We start from the raw sequence: 18,805 nt of genomic DNA, 5'->3' as shown, positions 1-18,805 counted from the left end.
AGGTTTGTGTTATGCAAGTCTAATCCTTTAAATATGTAGGGGAGGCATTTCATGCCCAAGACAGTTTAGAGGGCACAGCGCTGCCAAGCTGGCTTCAGTGTGCCAAAAAACTCAAGGCCACTTTGTGGGAGAACAGCAACTTGCCTTCCAGCAGTGCTCAAGTTATCTCGGGTAAGTCTCTGGTCCGGCCCACTTACCGAGCAAAGATTACAGAATAACAGACCTTGTCTGTCTGGAATGGACCTTGTAGGTCATCTAGTCCAACCCCCCGCCCAAGCAGGAGACCCTACACCATTTCTGACAGATGGCAGTCCAGTCTCTTCTTAAAAGCCTCCAGGAATGAAGCTCCCGCAACTTCTGTTCCATTGGCTGACAGCTTTTACTGTCAGAAAATCCCTCCTTATTTCCAGATTGAGTCTCTCCTTGGTCAGTTTCCATCCATTATTCCTTGTCTGGCCTTCAGATGCCTTGGAAAACAGGTTGACCCCCCCCCACTCCTCAAATATTAGAAGGCTGCTCTCCTGTCTCCCCTGGTCCTTCTCTTCACTTAGACTAGCCAGGCCCAGTTCCTGCAACCGTTTTTCATGTTTTAGCCTCCAGTCCCCTCATCATCCTGGTTGCTCTTCTCTGCACTCTTTCTAGAGTCTCAACCTCTTTTTTGTTGCCTGGCAACCAAAACTGGATGCAGAACTCTAGGTGGGGTCTTACTAAGGCTTTATAGAGTGGTATTAGTACCTCAATGGATTTTGATTGTATCCCTCTGTTAATGCAGCTTAGGAGTGCATTGGCTTTTTGGGCTTCATTTTCTGCTTGACTTCCTGGAAGGGGTGTCCACAGGTTCTTTTAAGAACACCCAAATCAGAAGGCTCCAAAACACCAGAGGCCCAAAATTACGATACAGGTTCCTAGGTAACACACCCACCCACCCACCCACAAGCGTTCAAAGACTCAGTGCTTGCTACTCCATTCTTTTCCACTTCTACCACCTCCTCCTACAGCTCCCCAACCCCCCCACCCCGCAACAATTATTTCCCAAGTTCTACTGCCCGAGAACAATCTCTCTTTCAATCTGCTTTAGGCTGTATTATGAACACAAGCCTCCTCTCCTCGCTCCCCAACTCCATCACCATGACCCACGGCCGTTTGAAAAATATCCTTTCAACCAATCCTTGCATTGACAAGCTCTGCAAGACTATCCAGCAAAGGAAAGCTGAAGGGAGATTACATAAGCACAGTGGCGGTTTTGCTTAATGGCTGCTTTGCTTAATGACCACACTGTTGGTTCCAATTGTGGTTCCTAAATGACGATGGTCCGCACCTACTTCACACCACTGCGGTTAGCTCAACTAGAACACCCAAAGCGTTAGTACAGCTCTCTCCTGATAAGTCTGATATGAGATCTGGGAATTCTGGGAGTTGAAGTCCACATATCTTGAAGTTGCCAAGGCTGAGAAGCACTGCTCTAGTCTCATGACTCTCAATCACCATCTTTTCCGTTGCTTTAAAATACCGTATTTTTCGGACTATAAGACGCACCCGAGTATAAGATGCACCAAGATTCTGAAGAGGTAAATTTTAAAAAATTTGCCCTCCCAAGCCGCCAGGATCACTCTGGGGGCCTCCAAACCCTCTGTACACCCCGTTTTTTGTGAAAAATTGATGTGCAGGGTATGGTTTTGGGAGGCCAAAAATGCTGTATTCAAGATATAATAAGCAACCAGATTTTCACTCCCTTTTTTGGGGGGGGGGAAATGTGCATCTTATACTCTGAAAAATACGGTAACTGAGATGCAACCTACTTCTAAATTTGAAAGTTCATTGTTTTAGGATCTGGTGTCCAGTCTGCCATAAACAGAATCCAGAGAAAAGCAAGCCCTTGTTTAAACCTGCAAAGATGATGTTGGTCCACGGGGAACCTCCGGACAGCAGCTTCTGTGGTTCCTTGCCATCTGCTGCTTTTGTTGCCAATGCACACAAACTGTGATGGACCCGGAATACTTCCCCCTCCTCTTAATCCAACAACGCTTCAAAGCAGGTGAGGATAAAATGTTTATTTGGACAAATCAAATTTCCTGCAGAAATGCTTAGCGCCCGTTGCTATTGCAGAACTCGCAAAAGCTGTTGGTATAAACGGCACGCGTTGCACTAGTGTGCAAAGAGCTACACTGGCAGAACTAAGCCTCGTGTGATTCTGATCCAAGGACATCAAGGTCTGCACCCAAAACTTCCCAAATTCTCCAATCGTCCTTGACGCCCATCAGATCTGTGACTTTTAACTCCCAATCAACTTAGCAACAGCTATGCTGAGTGAGGAGGATTCTGGAAATCCACCTGTCCAGAGGCTACTCAAATGATGGATGGATTCATACAGCCACTGTCCACTCTAGCTTTATAACATTCACAGGCCAAGACAACATTCTTCTCTATCATTGCTAGGAAATTCAAGTGCAGGAAGTAATTTTCATCAATACCTTGTTTGGAAACATCAAAACTGGTTGCTGCGGAAACAGATGGCTGATCATCTAAATTGGGGCTTCGGTCTGATCTGCAGAGGTTGTTTAGAGCACTGTATAATGGAGTTGGAAGGGTCTTTGGAGATCTTCTAGTCCAACCCCCAGCTCAAGCAGGAGACTCTGTGCTATTTTTGGACAAATGGCTATCCAGGCTCCTTTAGAAAGCTCCCACTGATGGAGCACCCACAATTTCAAGCTATTCCATAGGTTGATTGTTGTCTCCTTTAGGAATTAGGCAACTGATCAAGCAGAGACTCAACCTAGAAATAAGGAGGAATTTTCTGATAGTGAGAACAATCAACCCATGGAACAGAAGTTGCTTTCTGAAATTGTGGGAGCTTCATCACTGGAGGTGTTCAAGAAGAGACTGGACTGCCATCTGTCAGAAATGGTGTAGGGTCTCCTGCTTAGGCGGCGGCGGGGGAGCTGGACTAGATGACCTACAAGGTCCCTGTCAACTCTGTTAATCTGTAATCTGTAATTTTCTCCTTAGTTCTAGGTTGCTTTTTTTCTTAGTTAGTTTCCATCCATTGTTTCTTGTCTCGTCTTTTAGTGCTTTGGAAAATGAATTGACCCTCTCTTATTTGCAGCAGCCCCTCAAATACTGGAACACTGCCATCATGTCACCCCAATCCTTCTTTTTCATTAAACTAGACATACCCAATTCCTGCAACCGTTCTTTGTATGTTTTAGCCTCCAACCTCCTTATCATCTTTGTTGCTCTTCTCTGTATTCTTTCCAGAGTCTCAACATCTTTTTGATGTGGGATGTGGAATATAATGTGGCGACACAAAGTGGATGCAGTGTTCCTAGTGTGACCTTACTAAGGATTTGTAAAGCCTTTATCTTATTATTTAGCATATCATTTCTGAAATGTACCTTTTTGGCCCTGCCTTTTTTAAGAGCCAACTTTGCTTCTACCTCTAGAAGAGGATATTCTTGAAGGACAAATCAACATGAAACCATTTTGAGACCCAAGGCTCTAACATAGGTGATGGTGAACCTATGACACGCGTGCCTGAAGTGGCACGCGGACCCATGCTGCTGTAAACCATTGCAGCCATTAAGTAGGTCACCGTGTGAGTATGACCTTTTTTTGCTGTGGTCATTAAGTGAATGCAATAGTCAATAGGCAAATTGCAGTTGTTAGGCAAATCCGTTTTATTCAATGGTCATTCCAGAAATTGGAAGCAAATGCCAGAAATCAAAGTCAAATTTCCAGTCACATGACTGCTGGACACTGCAAATTGCCCCAAATGCGAGCCAATTGCCAAGGCCCCAAAATCTGATCACGTGACTGGGTTGAATCCAGCCATTGGAACTTTGAAATCAGGTCATAAATTCCTTTTGGGGTGGCTGTTGTAACTCAGACAGTTGCTCAATGATCTGTCCTAAATTGAACACTAGTGGAACACGGTGATGGAAACATTTCAGAAATCTAACATTTCAGCAGCAGGAGAGATCATTTTGCTAAGCTGCTCTCTTTACTGTAGAAATTTAGCCATTGTGCTCCAAAACCATTGTTCAGGCAATGCCTTCTTCCTGAGGCCAACTCAAAGTTCAGAAAAGATATTCAAGTTTTTGAAAATCCCCGACTTTCTCATTAGACGAGATGTTAAAAACCTAAGTTGTGGGAAGTGAGAAGATTACAAAAAGGTTTGACTAGATCAGTGCCCCCCCCCAAACTTGGCAACTTTAAGACTTGTGGACCTCAACTCCCAGAATTCTGGGAGTTGAAGTCCACAAGTCTTAAAGTTGCCAAGTTTGGAGACCTCTGGCTAGATGCTGAAGACTAAAGTCTGCCGTATAATTCCCACAGCATATCCCCATCTTTTTTTCATTTGCTGTAATTCTTAAAAAGTCATTGCAACTTCTACTTTTAACACAGACATTTCATCAGAGGCCTGATTATTCTACCGTGATTACCTAACTGCAGAAGTCAACCGAAGGACTCTGCAGAATGAGTTACGCCACTGTAGCAAGAGGGCCCTTGACTCCCTTCCAGAATTCATTTTTTTTGAAGTGTCTGTATTCATAAAGAACACCACTCTAATCCATCACTCCTTTATATGAGTACAGAAATAACACAATTCTGCAGCAGTGCCAACGGCAGAGAGATAAAGCAGCAGGACTTGGAAGATGCCAGGAGCTAAATGCAGGGCAACGTGTAGCTGGTGCCACAACCTGTTGCGAAAAATTCAACCAGGACCTTAGCTTGTTCTCCGAAGCCAGCCATCCCCTTATGCTGTAAAACGGGTTACTGGTCTGGGCACAGCCAAAAGGGCAGCAAAGGCCTGGAACACAAGAAGGGTGGTAACGAAAGCAGCAGGCACACTTCCCACCAGGGAAAACACAACCACGTCCTCTGCATGAGGAAAGAGGCTTTGGAACCACCACCACCTCAAAAAAACCCTGGGTCTGCAAGGTGGAATGGAAAAATGTCCCGTCCTTGGAAAGGCCTTCACACAAACCAGGGTCTCCCCATGTCTATTCACACATCAGCCCTCCTGGAACAGATGCATTTCAGCACAAGCAAATCCCCGGGGACTTGTCACCTGCGGAGGGCATTTACACAACTAAGCAAAAGAACAGCATCAGTTTCACGCAGCATTCCAGGAAGGTCTTGAGGCAGTGGTGAAATTCAAATTCTTTTACTGCCGGTTCTGTGGGCGTGGCTTGGTGGGCGTGGCAGGGGAAGGAGACTGCAAAATCTCCATTCCCATCCCACTCTGGAGCCAGAGGTGGCATTTGCCAGTTCTCCAGAATCGGTGGGAACCTGCTGGTTTTCACCCGTCTTGAGGTCAGTGAAAAGAATTAGCCAGGGACCTCTGAGCAGGCAGTTCAAGGGAGGGACCTCATGAAAAAGAAGAGAGCTTTCTGGAGAAGACTTTGCATAAGACCCAGAGAGCTGCCTGAGGTGAGGGTTGGTTGGGAAGGAGGACCTGGAGGCCACAAGTTCACTTCCTCCTCAACCTTCAAACTCACCGAGGGTGATGTGAGGCCGGTCACTTCCCTGCCTTGCTGAGAGAGAATAAATCAGGAGGAGGCAGAGCTGGGAAAGTTGCCTGGAGCTCCAGAAGGAGAGGAGGAGAGAATTCTAATAGGAATCTGGAGAAATCAGGTTCTCTAACCCAAGCTGTGGCTCAGAGGCATGCCAGCTCACTATCTCCCCCCCCCCCCCCCGGTTCCTTCTGGAGAATTCAAACCCAGAGGAGCTTCTGCAGAAAAGCAACCCCTCCCCAGACCAATAAACTGGCACTACCAGAGAACAATGAGTGGGGTGGGGGTGGGGAGAATGGATTGTCCCTCAGCCATAAATGCCCCTGATTTTGAGTTCGGCCTCTCTGCAAAAGGCAGTTTCCACCCTCTCCGCCCTGAGAAGTAGGCAACTCTGCCCTGACACTTGGGATCCGTCTTTCAAAAGAGAAACATTTTCGGCACTGCCCGACCCTCCTCATCCCCCCCCTCCGGTCTCCCCGGCTGGCCCGAACAACAGATGCCTCTTTGTGTGAGCCAGCCGTCCCCTCCTAAATCATCCTGACAGCCAAGATTCACATTTACAGAGCGTTGGGAAAGCAAAAGGCAGGGATGAAAACAAACAAGCCTTCTGGGCCCAATGCTGAGAACTTTCCCCTTGCGGCGAAAGAGAGGCCTCCTCAAAAGGAAGAAAGGAAGGAAGGAAGGAGAAAAGAAGAAGAAGAGGAGGAGAGAAGACAAGGAGAGATGAGAAGAGGAGAGAAGAAGAAGAGGAGAGGAGTTTAGAGAAGAAAAGAGAAGAAAAGGAGAGGAGAGAAGAAGAGGAGAAGAGAAGACAAGGAGGAGAGGAGAGAAGAAAAGAAGAAGAGAAGAGCCCAGGTACCCTCTAGAAGCAAATCTTTATGATGGAACACCAAACTTAAACTCCAGCCGCAAATAGTTGCTGGAAGAACCAATCCATGTTTGTGTTTTTCTACTCACGCACGTGAACTGGAGCAATTCCGCCCGGCTATAAGAACCCAGAATGAAGGGCCAAAATAAATGATGAGGAAACAGCTTGGCCAGCCGAACAATCCCCACCCTGTCCAACTTAGGCCGACTGCCTTCTCCCTCCAAGCTCCAGGAGTTGGAAGTGGATCGCCTCCCATGTCATTCCCAAGCGGGTGAGGCCTTCGCACACCCCATGGCAGGAAAGGAAAAGACCTCTGTGAATATTCTCCCAGCAAGAAAGGCCGATTTGGGGGAGCTCCCTGTGCGGAGGAGACCTTCAGCAATGGAGGCCGAAGAATCTCTGCCAAGGGCCCTTCCAGAGGCTGCTAGACAGAGACCAAGTCCATGGGAACCTCTGCCCCACTTGGGCCTGTCTCTGAGGCAGCTCACCCAGACGCCTCAGGGCAGTTTGCAGACTCCGGGCAGTTTGCAGACAGGGCCGGAAGCCAGCAAAGGCTGCTCATCCCTTCCACTCAGGCAGACCCCCCCCCCTCAGCTAATCCCCCAGGAACTGAACCCTGGTGGATCTCCTGCCCTAGTTCCCGGCAAGGTATATATGCCCTTCTTCTATCAAATTGTGGTCTTGGCTGCAACAGCCGGGCAGTCATGGTCACTTGTGAGGAAGCCACTCCAGCCTCAAATCAGGGTATCTGGGGAGGGGTGGAGCAGACTCCCAGGAAAGGCCCTGAGGGTAAGTAGGTTTCTAGGTCTTTAGCCAACAAAAGAGCTAGAAGTTTACAGACTTCTTGCCATTCTTGCCCTCTTGCCAGGCATTACTTTCATTTGCTGGCCTCTTCATTTCATAGAGTAATTGCAATTACTGCGATGTTTTGCTTGGGCATAAACACAATCAATGGGAGGCCTTGAATCGATGTAAAGTTAACCAAAACCAAACCAAACCGGGAATCCATGAATTCGACGGGGAACATTTTCACAACTCATTGAAAGGTGTTTGGTTTCAACCTTCTCTCTTTGCTTCGCCCCCGTTTCCACTTCCGACTGCCGAGGTCTTGCATAGCAGGCAAAGAAAGGAAGAGCTGCCAAGGGCGGCGGGGGCCTCTCCATCCTCCGCGGAACTTTCTCAGCCCCCTCCTCGTCTCCCCCTCCCCAATGAGAGCCCCCCCCCCTCTTCCCAGCGCCGCCGGCATCCGTGCCTAAAGGATCCCGGGGGCAGCGGAAGGAGATGCTTGCAGGACCCGCAGGCGCTCATCCTCCGGAGTGCCCGGCCGGTCCCCGCAAGCGAGAAGCCTCCCTCCCCCGGGCGGCGGAGAGGCGGCCCGAGAACAAAGACTCCCCGTCGAGGGCCCGGGATCTCCCGGAGGGTCTCCTCCCGGAGGGTCAGTGGCCCTACCTGGGGATGGTGATGCACTTGGTGGCGGCACTCTGGGTGGTGATGGCCTTCTCCAGCTCGTCCAGCTGCCCGGTCTTCTTCAGCTTCTTGACCAGGCTCTTGACCGCCTTCTCGCACCACTTCTCCTCCTGCCCGTTCTGCTCACCCTTCTTCCAGCCCAGCAGCCGCTTCACGATGGGCGGCATGAAGGGCAGGATGGACGACATGGCCGGCGCCGGGAGGAGGAGGAGGAGGAGGCCGGCCGAGGGCAGCCCAGGAGCCCCTCCGCCCGCCCGTCCGCCTCGCCCGCCTGCCTGCTCTCTCCGGCGGCGCCGGGACCTCCCTCGCCCTCCGGGAGCCCGGCCTCTCTCTCTCCCCGGCTCAGGCGGGCGGCGCGGGGTCCAGGAGCGGCGGCGGGCTCGGCCCGGGACAAAGCGGAGGACGCCGCTGCCACTGCCGCCGCCAACTTTCCGCCGACTTCTCCCGACGCGCCTCTAGCGGCGGCTGCGGCTCCGGCTGCGGCTCCTCCTCCGGCTGGGCGCGCTCCTCGTCTCCTGCGCAAAGGCGCGCTCGCTCTGCCGCCCGTCTGAGCCGCATGCAAATCGGGGGGCCGCCCCCTCCGAGGGGGCGGGGGCAGAGGGAGGCCACCTGCCCCCGAGATCCCACCACCACCACCGCCCGCCCTCCCGCCCGCTTCGGCCGGCGCTGGAACCCGCGGGAGGAAGGGAGGCGTCCGGCCCCAACCCGGCTTTGCCTCGCCCGCCCCGCCAACCGCTGCGAATCTGAAGAGTGGAGGGTCCCGGAGCCCGCGCAGGGCGCCCTCGAAGTCCGGCCCTCGCCGCTTTGGGACCAAATGGCTCAAAACCAGACTCCAAAAACAGTCCCTGTGAGCGACACCTTGGAGTCGCTTAAAACTGAGCCAGCCGTGTGGAGCAGCCAAAAAAGCCAATGCAATCCTTGGGTGAATGAAGAGAGGCATAGAACCAAAACCACACGAAGTATTATTTCCAAGGCACCTGAGGGTAGAACAAGAAGCAATGGGTGGAAACTAATCAAGGAGAGAAGCAACTTAGAACTGAGGAGAAATTTCCTGACAGTTAGAACAATTAATCAGTGGAACAACTTGCCTCCAGAAGTTGTGAATGCCCCAACACTGGAAGTCTTTAAGAAGATGTTGGATAGCCATTTGTCTGGAACAGGTATAGGTTTCCTGCCTAGGCAAGGGGTTGGACTAGAAGACCTCCAAGGTCCCTTCCAATTCTGCTATTGTATTGTATTGTATTGTATTGTATTGCATTGTATTAGTACCGCTTTATAAACCCTTAGTAAGGCCACACCTGGAAGACTGCAACTAATCTTGGTCACCACATTACAAAAAAGATGTTGAGACTTTGGAACAAGTTCAGAGAAGAGCAACTGAGGTGATCAAAGGCCTGGAGACTAAAACATGAACAGCTGCAGGAGTTGGGTCTGGCTAGTCTAGAGAAAAGAAGGACTGGGGGGAATATCCCAGTATTTGAGGGGTTGCCACAAAGAGGAGGGGGTCAGTTCATTTTCCAAAGCCCCAGAAGGCAGGGCAAGAAACAATGGAATGGAAACTAATCAAGGAGAGAACCAGGCTAGAACTAAGAAATTTCCTAACAGGACAATTAATGAACAGCTTGCTTTCAGAAGTTGTGGGTGCTTCATCACTGGAGACTTTGAAGAAGAGACTGAAATGGTAGGGTCTCCTGCTTGAGCAGGGGGCTGGACTAGAAGACCTCCAAGGTCCCCTTTCCAGCTCTATTCTGATTGAACCAAAAGACACCCACCCCCCAAAGGCAGGGGGCAAGAACCAGCTTCTTCTCCTGAAGCAAATGAGAGAAAACCTCCCAGCCATTCCCTGGCACTAGTGCCCACCGCAGAGGCAAAGCACCTGATGGGTGCTGCCTGCAAGATCTTGCTTGCATGGGGGGTGGGGGGATGGGGATCTTGCTTGCAAGGTGGGATCTTGCGCTGGAAGATGGTGATCTGATCCCAGAACTGGGATTTGGAGACTTGAGGGTCCTCATCTGTATTTCCTGGAGATGTTTATTTAGCCCACTAATCCATTTAATTCCATTTTCTGAGTTTGCACCAGACATAGGAGGTTAGCAGCCCTGCCCTGCAGAATTCTGGATGGTGGCTAGCTGGCAGCCAAAGGTTAAAAGGCTGTTTCTGCCCCCCTGGAAATCTGGGTTTGCCTGTTTGTTTGTCATCACTGCAGCTGAGTTTGCCCAATGCATCAATTTACACTATTGTAATGTTTCTCCACACTGTGCTGGCTGGGGAATTCTGGGAGTTAAAGTCCACCCATCTTAAAGTTCCGAAGGTTGAGAAACACTGGCCTGTTGGATAAGCTGAGCATTCATTCATTCATTCATTCATTCATTCATTTCCTTCCATCCATCCATCCATCAAAATCTGAATATGAATAAACCAAAGCACAAATTTCTATTTTCTCTAAAACATTTCTTTGTTGGTTTATGTAGTTTGTGGAAATGAGAGGACAGAGGACCATTCTTAGTGGTTTGCACTTTCACTCAATTATGCAGTAAATGATACTTAGAGCAGTAAGTGAAGATCATATAAGCTTTCCAGAGAAATATTTCAAAAAGTTGAGAAGAAGTATTCCTTGTGCATATCAGTTAATTAAAGAGGAATTGCAAAGATTTGTAAAAACAAATGTAGACAAACTGTTCTTTGAACTATTCACGACCACAATTTATTGCTGGAGTAGTAACTCAGACAAATAATGTTTGAAACTATTAATTGTTCCTTTATGAGGCCGAAAATCTATGTGCCCATCACTTGAAATGTGCCCTATTTGCCCATGAGAATGACTGAAAGCTGGACTCTTCATGTTACCCAAGATGTAATCAGGTTTGTTTGGATTTTGTTTAATTGAGAGCTCCGTCACTCTGATTTTAAAGCATGATTTATTACAGGGATTGGAAACATTTCTGCACAACAATTCAGGGCCAACATTTAAACATAAACAAAGCTGAACTCTTAGAGCAGATCTTGCAAGATATTAACATTCTCACCCCAAATCTCAGAAACATGGCAATTTTGCAAGACTTTGGCCATGTTTATGTGTTTTTTTAAATTAATCTGTTCTGTGAATTGTCAATGAGGGAATGGTTAATAAATACAGGGTGATCCAGGAGATATGGATTGGCAAGTGTTCCTCACATCCAGCAGACTTTTACCTTGGAAGGCCAGAATAGAAGAAGAGATATTTGAGCTGTGGTGGTACAGTGGCTAGAGTGCAGTACTGCAGGGTACTTCTGTTGCCTGCCAACAGTTGGGAAGTTCAAATCTCACCAGGCTCCAGGTTGACTCAGCCTTCCATCCTTCCAAGGTGGGTAAAATGAGGACCCAGATTGTTAGGGGCAATAAATTTTTTTTTAACTATTACCATCTGGCAGACTGTACAGGACAATAAAAACAAGGACAAATAGGCTGAAAAACAGCTTCTATCCCAGGGCAGTAACTATATTGAACTACGGTATAGTGCAGTATTAATGCAATGTTGGGTTTTCAATTTCAATTATATAGTCTGTGAAGGATGTGTCTTTGTGTTTTTATTTTTATAGTTATAATGTACACTGAAGATGCCATTTAATTTCATTGTACGATACACTAAGATGCTGACTCTGTAAAGTGCTTAGAGAGGGCTGCAAAGCTCTGTGAAATGGTATATAAGTCTAAGTGCTATTGGTATCTTCTCTGATCCAAGAGGGGACTAGGAGGGGAAGGGAGCCCCTTCCTCGTCTCTTTAAGTTATGAACTCTTACATAACTAGCAAGGCAGAGTTGCACATAATGTAAACTATCTGTCTTTCAGAGTTGGTCCTCCCTTCCTTGGGAAGACCTCAGTGGCTTCAAATTCTATTTTCATTTTGGATCTGTGCCTGTCTTGGTGAATGAGTTTCTTAGGTTCTTGTTTTTTTAGAGAAAAGCGTCACTCATTGAATAGCCAATGAAGAAAATATTTACCCCAAAGTAAATATCTTCCTTTAAAATATATGAATGGGGGTCTGTTTCCATGAACTGGTTTGATAATTGGTTCCATACCATTTCTACCCCAAGATTCTGTTTGTGTTTTTGGTTGTCAGAGGAGAGGATGACTTAAAGGCCTCCCCCCATTTTGGAGAGACCTTCGTTCTGTGCTCCCCCTGATCTCCAGGGCTTGGCCATGGGAGCAATTTTCCAGACTCCCAAAGGTCCAGTGTCTCTTTTGCTAATTCCACCTTCCCGGGCATCAGTTTCTCATTCCGTTATGACTTAAAATGGAGGTAGAGATCTCTCTTTTTGGGGGCGCAGTGGTTAAATGCAGCACTGCAGGCTACTGCTAGATCAGCAGTTCAGCGGTTCAAATCTCACCGGAGGTGGGTAAAATGAGGACCCAGATTGTTGGGGGCAATATGCTGACTCTCTGTAAACCGCTTAGAGAGGGCTGAAAGCCCTATGAAGTGGTATATAAGTCTACTGCTATTGCTATTGCTATTCTTAAAGGTCTATTTAGGGAAGAAATTATGACTTGTGGTGCTAAAAAGACAAAGGAATCCCTGCGGATTTCACTTGTTCCCAATTACAGGGGAGTGCTCCTCATCTCTGCTTTGATAAGACCATTGAGCCAGTGCATGTGGCCAGCATGACATCATGGAACACTGTTAACTTCCCACTAGGAAGTGGCACCTATAGGATGTATAGGGTCTCTTGCTTGAGCAGGGAGGTTGGACTAGAAGACCTTCAAGGTCCCTTCCAACTCTGTTATTCTGCATTCTCTGGATAGGCCCCTCTCTGGGACAAATTCTTCCAGCTTGTGCTGTTGTGAAGTCTTTGCTCCTTGTCCTAAAAGCTCTGGTAAACTATGCCCGCGCTGACTGACCTCCAGGGCACAACGGATCTCTCTGGTTGCTGTTGTCTTAATTTGGACCTTCTAGAATAGGTGTCCACAACCCCTGGGCCACAACCCATTTGGAACCGGGCCCCGCAAGCAGTGGGCAAATGTACAGGTGCCCTCAGCTCAGAGGTGGGTTGCTACTGGTTCGGCTGAGTAGGTAGTAACTCAGCCTGCCATCTCTCCAAACTGGTTCTATCATCATCGTCAGCATCTTGATTTTCAGTTCTGCGCATGCGCAGAATAACCCTCATTGCAAAAATTGGATTTCCCCCCCTTTTCTAATGTGCGCATGCACAGACCTTTTTAGGTGCAAATGCACCCGTGCACAGAGTGTGCATTTGGTGTGTGCGCACTGAACCGGCAGTAATGCCAGCATTAATCCACCAGCAGCAACCCTGCCACAGATCCACATGTGTGAGTGGTGGTCACTTGCGTGCAAAGTTGTATTGGTGTGAGTGGTGCAGACGGGTGCCCGTCATTTGTGCAAATGCAATTGTGCATGCTTGTGCTCGTGACTGCCACTCACACGGAGCCGGCCCTTCTTCCCCTACCAGTCCATCAAGCCAGAAATGTTGGGGTCCCCTACTCTAGAAGACATGCAGAGCCCCCCCCCCAACTTCTAGAATAAAGGCCAGCTCTTCCAAGGCCCCAGATGGAGAAAAAGCCACGCAGCTCTTTCTCAAAGCAGCATGTTCCACCGTTTAGAGGCCTCTGTTTCTAGGGCAGCATTGCCTACTGCAGGGTTAGGGGACAGCTGTGATGGCAGAAGGGCACAATGGTGCTGGTTACCAAAGAGCCAGGCTGTTCAGGCAGGCAGAGATGGAATGATGCAGCTGAGACTGGATGGTGCTTAAACTTCTGCCCGTAGTCGGATACAACTGTCATAATTATGCCTGACATCTTCATCAATGTGGCATTCGCACCTCCGTATAAAATTGACCACACAGGGTGTGTCTCCCAACTCTCAGCTTCCTGTTAAAAACTGCAGCTGAACCTTCCACTATTTTGCACTTCGCTAAGGGGAACATTGTCTACTGAAGAAGATGGGACAATATGATTGTTCACTGGTGTGTATCTTGGTCAGAAAACCTGGCATCTCTTATATTTTCCATTTTAGTTCTTTCACTTTTCACAAAAAAAGTGAAAACTGGGTCATAAGGCTTGATACACTCCATGATACAAAAACATAGAATTGTAGGGCTGGAATGGATTCTGCTCAAGCCAGGAGACCCTATTCCATCTCAGACAAATGGTTGTCTGAACTTTTCTTGAAAACAACTCTGGGAAGGAAGCTGTTCCATTGATTAATTGCTCTCATTGTCAGGAAATTAATGACCGGTCATCAAGCAGTAATGCTGATAATGATAGACCAACTTTTAGAGGAATCATTGTTTACTGTGATATTCATGTGGATATAAGCTCAGCTTATTAAATAGTACATACTGAGAGGAGGGGGGAGAGGAGGAAATGGAAGAGGAAGAAGATTCCCTTCCTATTAGCATTAACAGCGAAAGATTTGCTAGAAGCTTTGAAGAGCAGGGTTAGAAGACTCAAAGGTTTGTAGAGAAAAATATGAGGCATTAGTGGGATTCTTTTACCTTTGCTACTGGTTTGCAAATGGAGCGTGCTCACACATGCGCAAAACATTGCACATTACATCAGGGCAGGTGGGCGGAGCCTCCTGCAGCTGCCCCTACCAGTTTGCCTGAACTGGAGAGAACCGGAGGAATGCCACCTCTGCATAAGAGGTGTTGTGAATAAAGAGCTGGGTAAAACGCTGGACATGGATATGGTAGTCCTGCATATGGTAGTCAGTGCTGATGTGGAGATGCATGATGTTGGCTAAGATCTGTCAGGCTTGGGGAAGGAGGAGCAGTGGAAGATATTGGAAGGTACCACGAGGGGCACTAGAAAACCGTTGCAGATTAAGAGATTTGCATGTGGTCTGTGTTCTAAGCCAGTTTCACTTGCCCTCCTCCCTGGTCACCTAACAACTTGTTCTCCAGTAGCTGCTGGGTCTATATCAGAGGTGGGTTCCTACTTGTTTGGTCCAGTTCGGCCAAACCGGTAGTGGTATGCCGGCCTGGGTTGCAGAACCGGCAGAGACCCAGGCTGGCCACGCCCCTGAACCAGTTTCCTGGTCACCGCTGCCGCCTCCTCCTCCTCTTTTTTGGGAGTTCTGCGCATGTGTAGAACAATTTCCATTGAACTGCGCATTCACACACAGCGCTCATCCAGCACGTGCAAAGCACGCACACAAGCAAACCGGAAATAACACCAACTAGAACCCACCCCTGGTCTCTATGTAATAAGAGGGCACGGCACGATGGCTCAGCAATTAAAGGTGCAAAACCTGTCAGGTGGATTGCTTACAACCTGAGTTCGAGACCTGAGTGCCACACAAGGGGGGGTGGTGCCATTATTTGCCCCGTTCTTGTTCACCTAACAGTTTGAAAGCATGCAAAGCTGAATAGATAAATAGGTACTACTTCAGTGGGAAGGCAAGAGTGTTCCATGTGCCTTTGGTGTATAGCCATGCTGGCCACATGACCATAGAAATGTATTCAGGCAATGATGGCTCCCTCAGCTAAGAAACAGTCCTGGCCTCTGGAGTCAGACGCAACTGGACAGACGCAACTTTTATCTTTACCTTTATATATAATGAACGCTCATCCCTTCATGAGAGAATAGTAGATAAGTGTGCAGGCCTGGTATGTACTACTGAAGCTCTATCTCCCTACGAAACCTTCAGACAAGAATGGAGGGAGCACCAGTGGTTTAACAGTGAGAGGAAATTTTTTAGGAAGGAGCCAAAAGTAATGGTGGGAGATTTGTATCTTCAGAGTTGCAAAATTGATGTCAGCCTTCTGGGTAAACAAGACAGGAAATACAGCTAAATGCAGTAATTCTACTTCATTGTAGGGCTACATGAATAGACTCCTGCAAGTCTGAAGGTGCAAACTTTCCACCACTGCTTTTAACCACTTGATCTTTTGTGTGGGAAGGGGTGGGATATCCTTCTGAAGTGGAGGCTCCCATCTCTCTTGTCTGAACTTTTCTTGGCAGCATCTCTCCCCTCATCCTTCAAGATCATCCCTGCCAGTGGTTGGATTCACCACAGGATTAATAAATACCTCCATTTCCAGAACATTATAATTCACAGAATTCAAACATGTTCATATGTTTACAACAAAGATTTTTGGCAGGGTATGTTAGGGTAGTGCAGTGGCGGGATTCATTTCTTTTTACTACCAGCTCTGTGGGTGTGGCTTTGTGGGTGTGGCATGGTTTAGTGGGTGTGGCAGGGGAAGGATATTGTAAAATCTCCATTCCCTCCCCACTCTAGGGGACTGTTACTGCAAAATCCCCATTTCCTCCCGATCAGCTGGGACTCGGGAGGCAGAGAATAGATCAGAGGTGGGGCCAGCCAGAGGTGGTATTTGCCAGTTCTCTGAACTATTCAAAATTTCTGCTACCAGGTCTCGAGAACTGGTCAGAACCTGCTGAATGCCACCTCTGATCCTCACATACTAGAAATATGCCATACGAATTTCAAATTCTACAGAGCCACGATGGAAGGTTTTAGGGAGATGACTGGTTCTGAATGCCCACATGTTCAGTTGGGCTGCACAAGAAAACTTATGCAATATGCTATTGCTGGTACTCAACTCTTAAGATCACAACTGTGGCTTTTCGTGAACTCCAGGACCCTCAGCTCAGGGCTGGCGTTGGAGTCCCCGAAGCCTATGACTTTGGAAGAATTCAACTCTATCCCCAGAACTGATGCCTGGTGGCTTGTGAGTTTGTGACCTCCATGGTGAATGTGGGTTTGTCATGGGTCATGGGTTTGTCAACGTGCACCGGTGGTGGGTTCTGGATCCCGTTCCAACTGGTTGGAATGGGCCCGGCAGCGTCCACATGGATTACTGCCTCCATGAGCCTCCGCGACGCTCCAGCTGCTCAGCAGAGCACAGCGCAGTGCTGTATGCTCTGTGCACATGCACGGAAGTGCCAAAGACTTAAAAGACCGGTAAGGAGCTTGGGAGGGTGAGTGGGCCCTCCAGAGCACCGTATCGGAACGGTATCTGGTGCTCCGGGCAGGCTCCAGTACGCCCGTACTGGGGCGTACCTCCTGCAACCCACCACTGACGTGCACCCTTGAACATCTCCCATGAGAAAAAAACAGTTTTGTTCCCCAACCATTTGAATGGAATGGAAATAGATTTTAAGTATCCTGCCTGATTTGCCATTAGGCAAATTTGCCATTTGTATATTAGGTTAATTCTACTGATGTAGCTTTATTTTTGGATCAATTTATTTTTGTTCTGTGCCACTCAAAATCATATTACTTGAGTTGAACTGCCTTATATAAATATATGAAATAAATAAACAATAAATTTAAAAAATGATTTAATTTGGATATGGGGGAATAATAAATATCCTTTATGGTGATCGAATTACCTTCTGGTCAAAATGGTAATTGTTGTTTCCTTGGACCTCCACAGTGGAGACGACTTCATATGTTCAGAGAGCAGAAGTCGCCTTACCATTTCTAATTTAACCAACCCATGACCATCAATACCGTTGGCCCACCTCTTCCAAAATGGGATCCTGTTCCTGCAGTGAGAAAGTGGCTACGAGAACAGCATCACTCAGCCGATGATCCAGACTCAAGATCAAGAAAAGTGGAAGTGAGGAGAGCGCCAATGAAAAATCGATGTGGAAACATCTTAAAGTGAAAAACCACTAACATTTTTATGTAAGCATTGGTGTACCTTTTTATTGTTTTGTGTACCTTCTTTTATTCTTATTTAAGTATTAAATGGTTAAATTTGTATATCACGGTATATCTTCTTTTTGTAGGTGATTATTATCATTGGTGCTTTATTGCTCTTAGGTAAATATTTTTACATCAGTATTCGTCATTATTCTTGTTTAAGTATTAAAAGCACAAAATAATTGGTACATTTTCTTTTTGTAGGTCATAAGGGCAAAGAAGTGATGGTGGCTTGGCCATGCGCACCTGGTCACATGACCACCAAGCCACACCCCACCAAACCACGCCCCACCACAACCAGTAGGGAAAATTTTTAGATTTCACCCCTGCCTTAGTATGATCTGACCAGATGCTGGATGGATCTGGAGGATTTCTAAAAGAACTTGGGGGTTTTCTCAACATTTTGGCAGGCCACTCTGCCTCCCACTTGGTCCACTCCTATGAAGGACACAAAGGGGCATAGGAAGGGAAAATCTTTTCCGTGAATTTTAAAGAATTGGCGCTGTATGGATTTTGATTACAGGACCCTGAAATCTTGGCCCACCAAAATCACACCCAGTTCTTTAAATTAGGATGCCTGCCTTGGGTGGGTGGTGGACTAGAAGACCTCCAAGGTCCCTTCCAGCCCTAGGATTCTATGATTCTAAGACAATCTTGATTTGCAGTCATTGAACACCATAAAGCAGATTAAACAGTAGGCCTAAGGGGGGAATAAAAAGATTAAACAAGGAACGGTATGTGTAAAACAGTCATTTTCACTAAAAGAACATTTAAAGATAAAAAGCTTAAATGAGAAAAGATATGATGGGCAGTGGAGGTATTAAGTACAAAAGAGAAATTTTAATGAAAGAAAGTTTGAAACTTAAAACAAGCATTTGGGGAATGATAGAAAAAGTAAGTCAATCCTAAACTTACTGAGTTAAGCATCACGCTCTTATCTAGCAGATCATAATTTAGTTACTGTGCGTCTGATTTTACAAGTAGCTACTCAGAACCTGGCTATGTTGCATGCGGTTTGTGGTTGGTGTCAGGTATAATAGCAGGAACAATGCTTCTGGTTGGCTGATAAGCTGACAGACAGACAGAGTGACTGATTGATTATGTGCTATCTGCTCACTGTCAATTCTTTTTTTTTAAGTGTTTTTATTTAGCATTTCCCAAACATTAAAATCACAATTACACTTTCACAGCTTTCCATTATTGCCATTTCTTTTTTCTAATTTGGGGTTTTCCATTTTACAACCTGTTGTCTTGTACATATTCCTCTTTGTTTCATACTTTCTCATTTTT

General features: G+C 47.2%; 1 protein-coding gene across 1 annotated transcript in view; it reads right to left on the bottom strand.

Annotated features, from left to right (window-relative positions):
* The window catches only part of SMAD3 (SMAD family member 3), a 64,130-nt gene extending 55,849 nt beyond the window's left edge, over positions 1 to 8,281 (bottom strand). The window contains exon 1 of the mRNA XM_087704384.1: positions 7,831 to 8,281. Within this exon, the coding sequence (XP_087560510.1) occupies positions 7,831 to 8,036 (206 nt within the window). The 5' untranslated portion in view covers positions 8,037 to 8,281. The remainder of the gene's footprint in view (positions 1 to 7,830) is intronic.
* Positions 8,282 to 18,805: the final 10,524 nt, after the last annotated feature.

Source organism: Thamnophis sirtalis, unplaced genomic scaffold (assembly GCF_051295495.1).
Source record: "Thamnophis sirtalis isolate CommonGarterSnake01/CBP01778 unplaced genomic scaffold, rThaSir2_p1.2 scaffold_2, whole genome shotgun sequence".
NCBI classification, from domain to species: Eukaryota; Metazoa; Chordata; class Lepidosauria; order Squamata; family Natricidae; genus Thamnophis; species Thamnophis sirtalis.
Note: the sequence above shows the minus strand (reverse complement) of the source record. Positions and strands in the feature narration are given on the sequence as shown.